The sequence below is a fragment of the Bos grunniens genome, chromosome 8 (assembly GCF_055505025.1).
Source record: "Bos grunniens cultivar Pamir isolate PY7600 chromosome 8, Bosgru_T2T1.0, whole genome shotgun sequence".
Lineage (NCBI taxonomy): Eukaryota > Metazoa > Chordata > Mammalia > Artiodactyla > Bovidae > Bos > Bos grunniens.
In genome coordinates this window covers 70,449,120-70,460,378 of record NC_141172.1, presented here as the reverse complement: position 1 = coordinate 70,460,378, position 11,259 = coordinate 70,449,120, and the positions used below count along the sequence as shown (strand labels likewise).

At 48.1% G+C, this 11,259-nt stretch overlaps 1 protein-coding gene across 1 annotated transcript; it reads left to right on the top strand.

Annotated features, from left to right (window-relative positions):
• Positions 1 to 1,366: 1,366 nt before the first annotated feature.
• On the top strand, positions 1,367 to 7,246 carry NKX3-1 (NK3 homeobox 1). Its single transcript, XM_086414402.1, has 2 exons — positions 1,367 to 1,754; positions 4,330 to 7,246. Exons 1-2 carry the CDS (start codon positions 1,442 to 1,444, stop codon positions 4,746 to 4,748), a joined length of 732 nt encoding a protein of 243 aa, XP_086270528.1. The 5' UTR covers positions 1,367 to 1,441; the 3' UTR covers positions 4,749 to 7,246.
• Positions 7,247 to 11,259: the final 4,013 nt, after the last annotated feature.

Genomic DNA, 11,259 nt, shown 5'->3' with positions numbered 1-11,259 from the left:
TTCCTTTCCCTCCTTCCCAGACACACAAACATATGATCGTCTTGAAAAGTTTTCAGTTGAATGAAAGGTGTCTTAGACTAGGACCCACAGAAAAGTTGCTTATATTAAAATAGTTCAAAAGAACATCGATATACCCTTTCTTGGATTCACCAATTAATATTTTAAGCCATTCACTTTATCATATAGAATTTATCTATATCATTGGTTCCGAACCAATTGATGGTAAGTTACATACATTATGGGTCTTTGCCCCTACATACATTAGTGATTATTTCCCAAGAATATTCTTTTATACAATCACAGTACTGTTCGTAACTTCAGTAAATGTAGCACTGATTCAACACTTTAAGCCATTGGTCTTATTACCACTTTCATTGACTGTCCCAATAAAGTGCAAGAGAGAATCCAGCCAGGGTCAGGTCCTGCACTTAGCTGTCACGTCTCTTTGACAGTCTTAGATTTAGTAGATGTCTCCTTGTCGACGGGCACCCAGAATTCTCAGCTGTAAGGTGGGATGAAGGAAACTGCCCCACCTACTTCTTTGTGAGTAAAGGCACTTTGGACTTCCCTGGTAGCTCAGCTGAAGAATCCTCCTGCAATGCAAGAGACTCTGGTTCGATTCCTAGGTGGAGAAGATTCCCTGCAGAAGGGATAGGCTACTCACTCCAGTATTCTTGGGCTTCCCTGGTGGCTCAGATGGTAAAGATTCCGCCTGCAATGCGGGAGACCTGGGCTGCATCCCTGGGTTGGGAAGATTCCCTGGAAGAGGGCATGGCAACCCACTCCAGCATTCTTCCCTGGAGAATCCCCGTGGACAGAGGAGCCTGGGGGGTGGCTGCAGTCCATGGGTTCACAAAGGGTCGGACACGACTGCACGACTATGCACGCAGGTAAAGGCACTTTAACAATCTCTAAGAGCTAAGGAAATGGCAACCCACTCCAGTGTTCTTGCCTGGAGAATCCCAGGGACGGCGGAGCCTGGTGGGCTGCCGTCTATGGGGTCGCACAGAGTCGGACACGACTGAAGCAACTTAGCAGCAGCAGCACCAAGAGCTAAATAGAGTATTTCTCTTCTGCATCATGATTCCCCAGAAGCAGCTAAACATATTGTGTGTTGGAGCAAAGGAGATCCGCTTTGCTTTTCTCTCCCAGCCTGGTAAAACGAGCCAGGATCCTGAAGAAGGAACTTGTGAAAGAAATCCTTTATGGTAAAGACTGGACCGAGACCGTGCGAGGGACTTCCCTTTTCGTTCACCTGGAGCGCCGGGCGGCCAATCAGCTGCGCGGTTCGGGCGCGCGGCCAATGGGAAGGCGGCGCGGCGCGCCCCAAGGGCTATAAGTGCGCGGGGCCGCGGAAAGTGAAAGTGGTGCGGGAGCGGCGGGCGCAGCTTGGGCGCTGCTTCTGGGGCCTGAGGGCGGGCGCCGGGGCCAAGACGCCGGGATGCTCCGGACTCCCGAGCCACAGTTGGGGAACGCGGGGGCCGCGGGCTGCAGCCCCCCGGCTGTGCCGCCCACCCAGACCAAGCCGCTCACCTCCTTCCTCATCCAGGACATCCTTCGGGACGGCGCTGACCGGCGCGGAGGTCACGCGGGCAGCCCACAGCCGCAGCCTTCGCGTCAGCAGTACCCGAGGCAAGACCCAAAGCCGGAGCCCGAGGGAAGAAGAGGCTGCGCCCGGGCGCCGGAGGACCAGCAGAGCGACCAGCCCCGCGCCGGTAGCGAGGAGGCCGAGAAGCCGGTGGAGACCGAGCCAGGTAAGCCGGCGAGGCTGGAGAGACCTGGCCGGGCCGGGCTGGGTCCCCCAGGAAGAATGGGCAGGCCCACAGGCTGCAACCGCGTGAGGGCGGGTGCTAGGCGGACCTCCTGGAGCTCCGGCGGCAGGGTTGCGGGGCCCCGCGGCGACAGGCGAAGGGACTTCACGGCCTCCGCCACGGGCAAGCCTCGGAGCTTAACCCTGAGCCCCGGCATCAGGGCTGCTCAGGATTTAGACATGGACTTGATTCACCCCTCAAGGTGCCCTGCGCAGCGGGTTCTTGGTGCCCAGAGCTCAAAGGCGAGCACGCACACAGCGCCCACCACGCTCCAGTCCCAGATGAAAACCCGAAACCAATCCCAGCCACCTCTCAACCCTTAATCCTCGCCAGCCCTAGTTACCTCTTGGCAATCACAATAACTAACATATAACAAGTTATTGATAAATAATATATTAATATTAATAAGTCAGGGTTTGATCAGCAAAGATGCCCTTTGCTTCCCAGTCCCATGGGCAATAAAACACGATAAGTCTTGGGGACTTCCCTGGGGGTCCAGTTAAGAGTTCACCTTCCAACGCAGGGGGTACAGGTTCCATCCCTGGTAGAGGGGCTAAGATCACAGTCAAAAAACCAAAACAGAAAACAGAAACAATATTGTAACAATTCCAATGAAGACTTAAAAAATGGTCCAACTAAGCCCCCTCCCCCCGCCAAAAAAAAAAAAAACAGACTAGCAAGTCAAGGAGCCCCTCTGGTCTCCAGGAGCTATATATATAACTTCATGGGAACATTTAGAGTAGACTTTTTTTTTTTTCTATCAGTTTTTTAACTGAGGTAAAATTGGAACATAATATGTTATGAGTTTCAGATGTACAACATAATAATTTGATCTTTGTATACACTACAAGGTAATCACCACGATAAGTCTAGGTATCCACCCTCACCATACAATAGGCACCTTTCCTATGAGGTATGGCAGGGGCTCACTGAAAATCCCATTGGACAGAGGAGCCTGACTACAGTCTGTGGGGTTGCAAAGAGTTCAGACATGACTGCAGAGCGAGAGAGAAAGAAACAGTTTATTGAGGGAAAGTGAAGTGAAAGTCAATCAGTTGTGTCCAACTCTTTGTGACCCCATGGACTATACAGTCCATGGAATTCTCCAGGCCAGAATACTTGAGTGGATAGCCTTTCCCTTCTCCAGGGGATCTTCCCAACCCAGGGATTGAATCCAGGTCTCCCACATTGCAGGCGGATTCTTTAACCAGGTGAACCACAAGGGAAGCAAAAGGGGATTAAACCCAGAGAATGAACTCTCCTACCACACTAGCCCTCTCATGTCACCCAAATGTTAACTCTGGATGACCCTCTGGATGCCTTGGGGGCCCCACTTTACTGATATCTTATTTCTCAGTCTTTCTTGCCTCCCATCTCCCATTCCTCCAGACAGATACAGAATCCCTATTTAACTCTACAGGGCAATAGGGCAGAAAGTTCTAGCACTAGCCTCTCCTACTTTGCAGACCTGATGACTATTAAGAAATTAACACGGAATCTACATGACTGGCCAGCAGCCCCACTCAGGGAGTTCCTTACTCCTAAGCAGTTCTTAGGAGTTAGAACTCTTCAGTTCAGTTCAGTTGCTCAGTTGTGTCCGACTCTTTGCGACACCGTGAACTGCAGCATGCCAGGCCTCCCTGTCCATCACCAACTCCTGGAGTTTACCCAAACTCATGTCCATTGAGTCGGTGATGCCATCCATCCAACCATCTCATCCTCTGTCATCCCCTTCTCCTGCCTTCAATCTTTCCCAACATCAGGGTCTTTTCCAGTGAGTCAGCTCTTCACATCAGGTGGCCAGAATACTGGAGTTTCAGCTTCAACATCAGTCCTTCCAATGAATACCCAGGACTGATTTCCTTTAGGATGGACTGGTTGGGTCTCCTTGCAGTCCAAGGGACTCTCAAGAGTTTTCTCCAAACCACAGTTCAAAAGCATCAATTCTTCGGCACTCAGCTTTCTTCACAGTCCAACTCTCACATCCATACATGACCACTGGAAAAACCATAGCCTTGACTAGACAGATCTGTGTTGACAAAGTAATGTCCCTGCTTTTTAGTATGCTGTCTATGCTATGCTAAGTCACTTCAGTTGTGTCCGACTCTCTGTGACCCCATAGACGGCAGCCCACCAGGCTCCCTGGTCCCTGGGATTCTCCAGGCAAGAACACTGGAGTGGGTTGCCATTTCCTTCTCCAGTGCATGAAAGTGAAAAGTGAAGGTGAAGTCGCTCAGTCTTGTCCGACTTGTAGCGACCCCTGGACTGCAGCCTACCAGGCTCCTCCATGCATGGGATTTTCCAGGCAAGAGTACTGGAGTGGGGTGCCATTGCCTTCTCCGAATATGCTGTCTAGGTTGGTCATAAGAACTAAGGAGTTCCTTAGTGCAATGTATCCAAACTGACAGTGGGCTGTTTGTTCACTCAGAAGAGATGAGGGTAGATAGAATTCTGTTCTCTTTGCTGCTACCATGTAACGTTTTCCTTCCCCTCCCTGCTTCTCCCCTCTCCTTTCCAGATGGGCACTTAGAAACTTATCTGCTGGACTGTGAAAACCCTCCCAGCGCCTTTCAGAGCCTACCCCCAGCCACCAAGCAGCCTCAGAAGCGCTCCCGGGCTGCCTTCTCTCACACTCAGGTCATTGAGTTGGAGAGGAAGTTCAGCCATCAGAAGTATCTGTCTGCCCCCGAAAGGGCTCACCTGGCCAAGAACCTCAAGCTCACGGAGACCCAAGTGAAAATATGGTTCCAGAACAGACGCTATAAGACCAAGCGGAAGCAGCTCACCTCGGACCTGGGCAACCTGGAGAAGCACTCTTCCTTGCCAGCTCTCAAAGAGGAGGGCTTCTCACAGGGCTCCCTCATCTCTGTGCACAATACCTACCCTTACTACCCCTACGTTTACTGCCTGGGTGGCTGGAGTCCAGCTTTCTGGTAACACCAGCTCTGACATCCACAGTAGATCAAGAACTGTCTTCTCTAGGTGGCCCCTCTGGAAGATGGAAGGGCCCCGGGGTCAGGAAGGGCTGGGCAGTGAGAGACAGACAGACCAGAACACATGGAGGTTTGTGTGGAAATCCCAGATTCTTCACTGGTGGGCCAATGAAAGATCTGGGACAGGGAATGATTTCATATCCAAATTGTTCCCCCAACATAGAAGGGGGGATTGTTTTTGCTTTTAGACCCCTGCTTGAAGTAGGGAGGGATAGAGCCAAGTGTTCTTTCTGGCACTTGGGTGACTTTTCAGGATCTGTCCACATCACTTCTGAGGATTCTGTTCCTCCAACTCCATCCTCTTGTGTAACTGAGCATCCACTCGGAAAGAGGTCACCTGAAGGGGGAGGGGGAGGATGGCTCAGGATGTCACCTACTGAAATAAACTGAAGGTCAAAAGCCTCTCATTGGCCTTGGACTACAACCAAGGTTTCTCTTTGTCTCTGGGACAGACAGAAACAGAGGACCTCACAGAGAAACCTTTCGTGCCCAGCACAAGTTGGCACAGGATATGGAGATGGGAAGGAGGAGACGAAAATAGAAGCTTCTGATTATTCCTTTTAAAATAATATGCCAACTTAAGTATTTACAGAGTGGCCCATGTAGAACAAGAAGCACTCACTGTGGCCTTAAGACAAGCTGTATAAACCAAACTCTATTGCGGGAGGTGAGCCCAGGCCAGGAGAATCTCTGCATACCCAAGACAGTGATCTAAGGAAGAGTCCTTAGCAAAAGGTGAAAAAAAAAGAAGAAAAATCCTCTTCTGGACCTTTTGCTCTGGGCCTGAGAATTTAGAATAAGAAGGTTCCTGGAGTTTTTGTGCTGTAATTCATACTACAGTGTGACAGATCACATAATTCTTTAAGTTCCTTCCTTCCTCCTCCTCTTATTTTTTGTTCCTTTTCCATGGCAGTCACCCACTGAAGCACTTCTTTTCAGTCCAGACTTTTATGACTGCACCTAACATACACCTTGCTTATATAGCCTTGAGATCTTGTCTCCCCCACCCCCCACCAAAGCTTTATCTCTTCCTGGGTTTAAAAAAAGAAAAGTAGTGGGGGAGCAGATTCTGAATTGGCTAAAAGACATGCATGTTAAAAAAAACCCTAACAATTCTTATGTCTTTTCTTTAAAAATATACAGCATTAAATACCAAATCTATTTAAAGACATGACAGTTTCAGAAGGTCACTGCTGCTTTTATATGACTTTCTGGTGGCTCTGTTGTTACAGTTCAAAGTCAAAACCCTCTGGGATCCCTGCAGGCAAAGGAGGTAAAAGGTAGTGAGCTTTCACACCGTAAGGAAGAACACAGCAGAGTGAAGGGTCAGGTGCCATGGAGCTGTCTGGTGGGAATCCAGGGATGAGGGGCGGGGTGTGAAGGAAGGGGGCGTGGACCTTAGGAAGCCCCACCCATGAGCAGGCTGATGGGGCTGACTGGCACTTTGCTGGAAGAGGCTAAGAAAAAAAGGAAACCATTTTCAGAACACATCATAGTGGCTTCCATCACCAAGCCAATGAAACTGTCCAGATGTTTCAGGAACTGTGTTTAATGCTTATCAAAAAAGTGGAGGTTCCCCCCAAGTGAGTTACCTGGTGACCTCAGAATGAGAAGAGGGCACAGGAAAACTCTGGCCATGCTTCTGTTTTTATTCTGTTATCTCAGGTGACCTGGGACAGGGGAGACATCAGCATGAAAAAAAAAAAGCCAGTTACTAATGAGGTATCCCAAGCCCTGGAAATCTCTTGATCCTGCTACTTAATTCTGTTCAGTGAAAAACCTTTTAATTTCCTCCTTTTAAAAAAGTCCAATTTACTGTTGTGGCAAAACTGCCAAAGTTGATAGAAGGTTGGCTCATTTCACCTCATTTTCTGTTGTTTGAGCTCCACATTGAAATACTGTCCAGTGCCATGTGTTGCCTGCACAGAAATGGAGGCACAGAGGCAGGGCTTTCTCCTACTTACATGTCTTAAGCGTTCAGTGCTCACTCTCTGGTCAGGGCCCTTTCTCTGCCTCCCTCTGCATTGAATTATTTCAGCCTCCAAACCTGCAAGTGTTAAACATTTTACTGTGATATACATTGTATTGCAAAAAGGAAAAAAAAAAGTCTTTGTTTAGAATGATTTGTTTTGGTGAATCCATCTTGTTTTTCCCCCATAGTCACTCAGCCATAGCCAAACTAGTAGAACAACATCTGAAGAGCTAATATATCTATTCCTGATGGGTACACTGGGGGGTGCACCCCGGACCCAGACCTGTGTCTATCCTATTTAATAAATCGGTTTAGGTTCTCCATGTGTATAATGGACTCTGCTCCAATCTTAATACACAAATCTGTGAATCGAAGTTTAGCCAAATACCGCAAACTTTATTTTTCTATGTATTTTTTGTAACACCTGAGTGTTTTTAAAATAATAAAGTACAGTGTCATTTTTAGACATATCTGTGTGTGATTTTCTGCTTCCTAAAGACTGCATGCTACTGAGTTTTTCTTGTTACCATGTTCTCCTACCTGCCTGCCTGACTAATCTATGGAGAGTAAATAATGGAAATTAGTAGCTTAGTGAATAGCAGAGGATGATCATTCTTTTATAAATGTTCTACCCTCCGTTACAGGCTTTCCTGATGGCTCACTGGTAAAGAATCCACCTGCCAATGCAGGAGATGTGGATTTGATCCCTGGGTTGGGAGGATCCTCTGCAGGAGGAAATGGCAACCCACTCCAGTATTCTTGCCTGGGAAATCCCATGGACAGAGGAGCCTGGGGGGCTACGGTCCATGGGGTTGCAAAAGAGTTGGACACAGCTTAGCAACTAAACAGCAACACCACCACCACTCTGTTACTGGTTAATCACCTGGAGGGGAAAGAAATGTCTGTGTCATTTTAATAATCACCTCCTTCAGCCCAGGGATACATTTGGAAAAATTGAGAATGTTGAGTATTTACTTTTATTTCTTGAAGACCCTGAAGGGAACATGGGAACCACTTCCAAAGAAGCAACCTTCTTTTGAAATTCATTGGCGTATATATGCTCGTATGTATCTGATTGGCCTCACCGATTCAATGGACATGAGTTTGAGCACACTTGGGGAAATAGTAAAGGACAGGGAAGCCTGGCATGCTGCAGTCCATGGGGTCGCAAAGAGTTGGAGAAGACTAAGTGAACAATAACAACAAATGGATAAAGTAGTTAACTAGTGAGAACCTACTGTATAGCACAGGGCACTCTACTCAGTGCTCTGTGGAAATCCCAAAAGGAGGGGATGTGTGTATACGTATATCTGGTTCACTTTGCTGTACACCTGAAGCTAACACAGCATTTTTTGGGGGTGGGGGCTGTGCTGGGTCTTCTTTGGTCCTCAGGCTTTTCTCTAGTTGCAGCAAGTAAGGGCTACTTTCTAGTTACGGTTTCTCTTGTTGCAGAGCACGGGCTCTCAGGCAAGCAGGCTTCAGTAGTTGCAGCACATGGGCTCAGTAGTTGTGGCTCCCAGGCTATAGAGTACACGGGTTCAGTAGTTGCGGTGCATGGGCTTAGTGCTCCGCAGCCTGTGGGATCTTCCCACATCAGGGATCGAACCAGTGTCTCCTAAAGGGGATTCTTTACCACCAAGCCACCAGGGAAGTCCCTAACACAGCATTTTAAAGCAACTATATTCCAGTTTAAAGAAAAAGTTTTAAATTTTACATAAGAAAGAACACACAGAGTTTTAACCCAAGACAGAAAAAATAAAAAATTCCCCTTTGTACACTCACTAGCCCCTTAGACTATGACTGCTTCCCTGGCCCCTTGGTCTCTGTATCTCCCTGAAAATGTCATTTTCATTCAGGGCACAGGCAAGCAACACCTTGGAACTGGAATCACAAGTATTGAAAATAGGTTTAAAATTAAATATATCAATAATGCATCTTTTATCCACCTGCACTTAAATCTTCATTAAGTCCCACAAGCAGAGAGTCTTATGCACCTGAGTACCTGAGAGAATTGATGGTTTTCTTTCCTCCCACCTCCTTCAAGGAAATAACAGCTTAAAGAGTAAGGTGCCTGCTCCAGGTAAAACATATCATAATTCCAAAGTTTGCTCTAATCCTTTAAGTACATTGTACACACAGGTGGGGCCTCCCGTTGCGTGTTCATGTCATGAGATTTAACTCTCTGTATAAATCCACAGCCATCCTCCCCTCTCCTGAAAGGCTCTCAAATTACAAGAACTCTTGCAGTAAATGAACAGATGAGGATAATTTTTTAACCATTAAAAGTAATCCAGGAAATTAGAGAAAAATCTCTCCCCTCGAAAGTTCCCCACCTCCTTGTCACTTTCCTAATTTACCTTCAAAACTCTGCTAACCTCACCCCCGTCTTCCAGCGTCTCACCTTAGCGAGTCTGTGGAATTTGGAATTTCTTTTCAATCTGTCTCTCAAGTTATTTTATGTACAGATTTTTAGAGTCACTGGAACTTTGTCACTGGAAGTCCCACTGGTCCTCCCCAGGCCTCCGTAGGAAAGCCATAGCCTCCAGTGCGTGGGTGCTCAGTCCTTCAGTCGTGTCCAACTCTTTTCGATCCCATGGACTATAGCCCGCCAGGCTCCTCTGTCCATGGGATTCTCCAGGCAAGAATGCTGGAGTGGGTTGCCATGCCCTCCTCCAGGGGATCTTCCCAACCCAGGGGTCGAACCCACATCTCTTGCATCTCCTGCATTGGAAGGCAGATTACCACTCAGCCACCTGGGAAGCCCTAGAGCTTCCAGAAAGGGAAATAAATATCAAAGATATACATCTGAAAAATTTTTTCCTTCTAACTACAAAACAAGTCATTTTTCTGGCATGATGTTAATACCTTATGTCTTTTTTTAAGTACCTTTTAAAATTTCTTAATTGGAGAATAATTGCTTTACAATGTTGTGTTGGTTTCTTCTCTGCAACAGGAATCAGCTACATATATACATATAACCCCTCCCTCTGGAACCTCCCTCCCACCCGTCTAGGTTGTCACAGAGCACCAAGCTGAGCTCCCTGTGCTATATAGCAGCTTCGCGCTGACTGTCAGCTTCACATGCGTAAGTAATACCTCGCGTCTTAAAGCTGACCTCTGAGGGAATGGTGGCCATGAAGAGAAAGTCACTTAGTTTGAGTGCCCTGGGTGGGAGAGCTGCAGGCAGTAGTTCCGTTGAGGCGAGCGCAGGAAATTCTCCTGCCTGTGAGGAAGTGAGTATGACATGGTTGAGGACTCGGAGAAGCTGACCCCTAAGGCAGGTTATGACTGAGTCCTCACCTGATACTTTAAGAAGCCCCAAAGCCCACATGTCCCAGGTGAAGAAAAGGATGGGCACTCGTATCCCAGCATCAGCCACCTCCTGAAAGTGGCAGTAACCTTGGGCGATCCAGTGCCTTTCCGGGTGAGGTGCTGGCCCCTGAGGGATACGCTGTGGGTCATCACCATTGATATTCCTGGCAGCTGTGGGGCTGTGACTCCCCTGTATTGGAGCCTGGAGCACCACAGGATTCACTGTGAGACATCTGACCGCGGCCTTGGTCACTCTCAGGGCCACAGTTACCACCATCTTTGCAATGAGGAAATAGGAGTCGAGAGGGTGAGACTAGGCTCAGAGCCCCAGGCTCTGCTTGGAGACACCCAGACTCTGCCCCACCCACAGCCATCACCAATGTGTCACCAGGCCTGGTTTGTCAAAGCCAAGAGTTATTTACTGTCCAAGAAAAGGGTCAGGAATGATAGTCCTGGAACGTGAGGAGCTCCGAGTTTAGCCATAGACTTGGCCTTCGTGCAAACTTTCCCAGACAGTCTAGCTTGTCAAAAGTCAGCAAGGGAAAGCAAAACCCTGGTCTCCCGTCGTGTGTCCTTCTCTGACCTGTACAAAGGCTCCAGACACAGCCTGGACTTACTTCCTGAGCTTACTTGGGGCCTGATGCGGGGTTTAGGAGAGATCTAGGATACAGATCTGGGTTGGGAGCCCTGTGCAGCCCCGTCTAACTGGACCATCTTCACCTGTTTCCAGCCAATTCAGTGATGGGCACAGTCCTTGACACGGAGGTGTTGGGGCAGAGAGGAAGGGGTGACAGCCAGAGGAAAGTTCCGTTTTCTCCTTGGAACATTTAAAGGATAGTCATGGATTGTTTTAAGCCTAAAAATCCATGTTGGTAAACAATAAATGCTGGAGAGGGTGTGGAGAAAATGGAGCCCTCTTGCACTGTCGGTGGGAATGCAAATTGGCACAGTCACTATAGAGAACAGTGTGGAGATTCCTTAAAAACCTAGGGCTAAAATGACGCTATGACACAACCACTCCAGTACTGGGCATGTGCCCTGAGGAAATCATAATTGAAAAAGACGTATGTACTCCAATGTTCATTGCAGCACTTTTCAGTCTCACGGGTGCCAGGACAAGAGAGAGCTACCCGGAGAAGCCAGCCAGGAAGGGAGGAGTTAGGAGTGCGGC

Excerpts from the sequence above, each read along its gene's own strand:
- NKX3-1 (XM_086414402.1), top strand. The coding sequence starts at position 1,442 with ATGCTCCGGACTCCCGAGCCACAGTTGGGGAACGCGGGGGCCGCGGGC. Across the intron at positions 1,755-4,329 it reads GCCGGTGGAGACCGAGCCAG|ATGGGCACTTAGAAACTTAT; the intron begins GTAAGCCGGCGA and ends TCTCCTTTCCAG.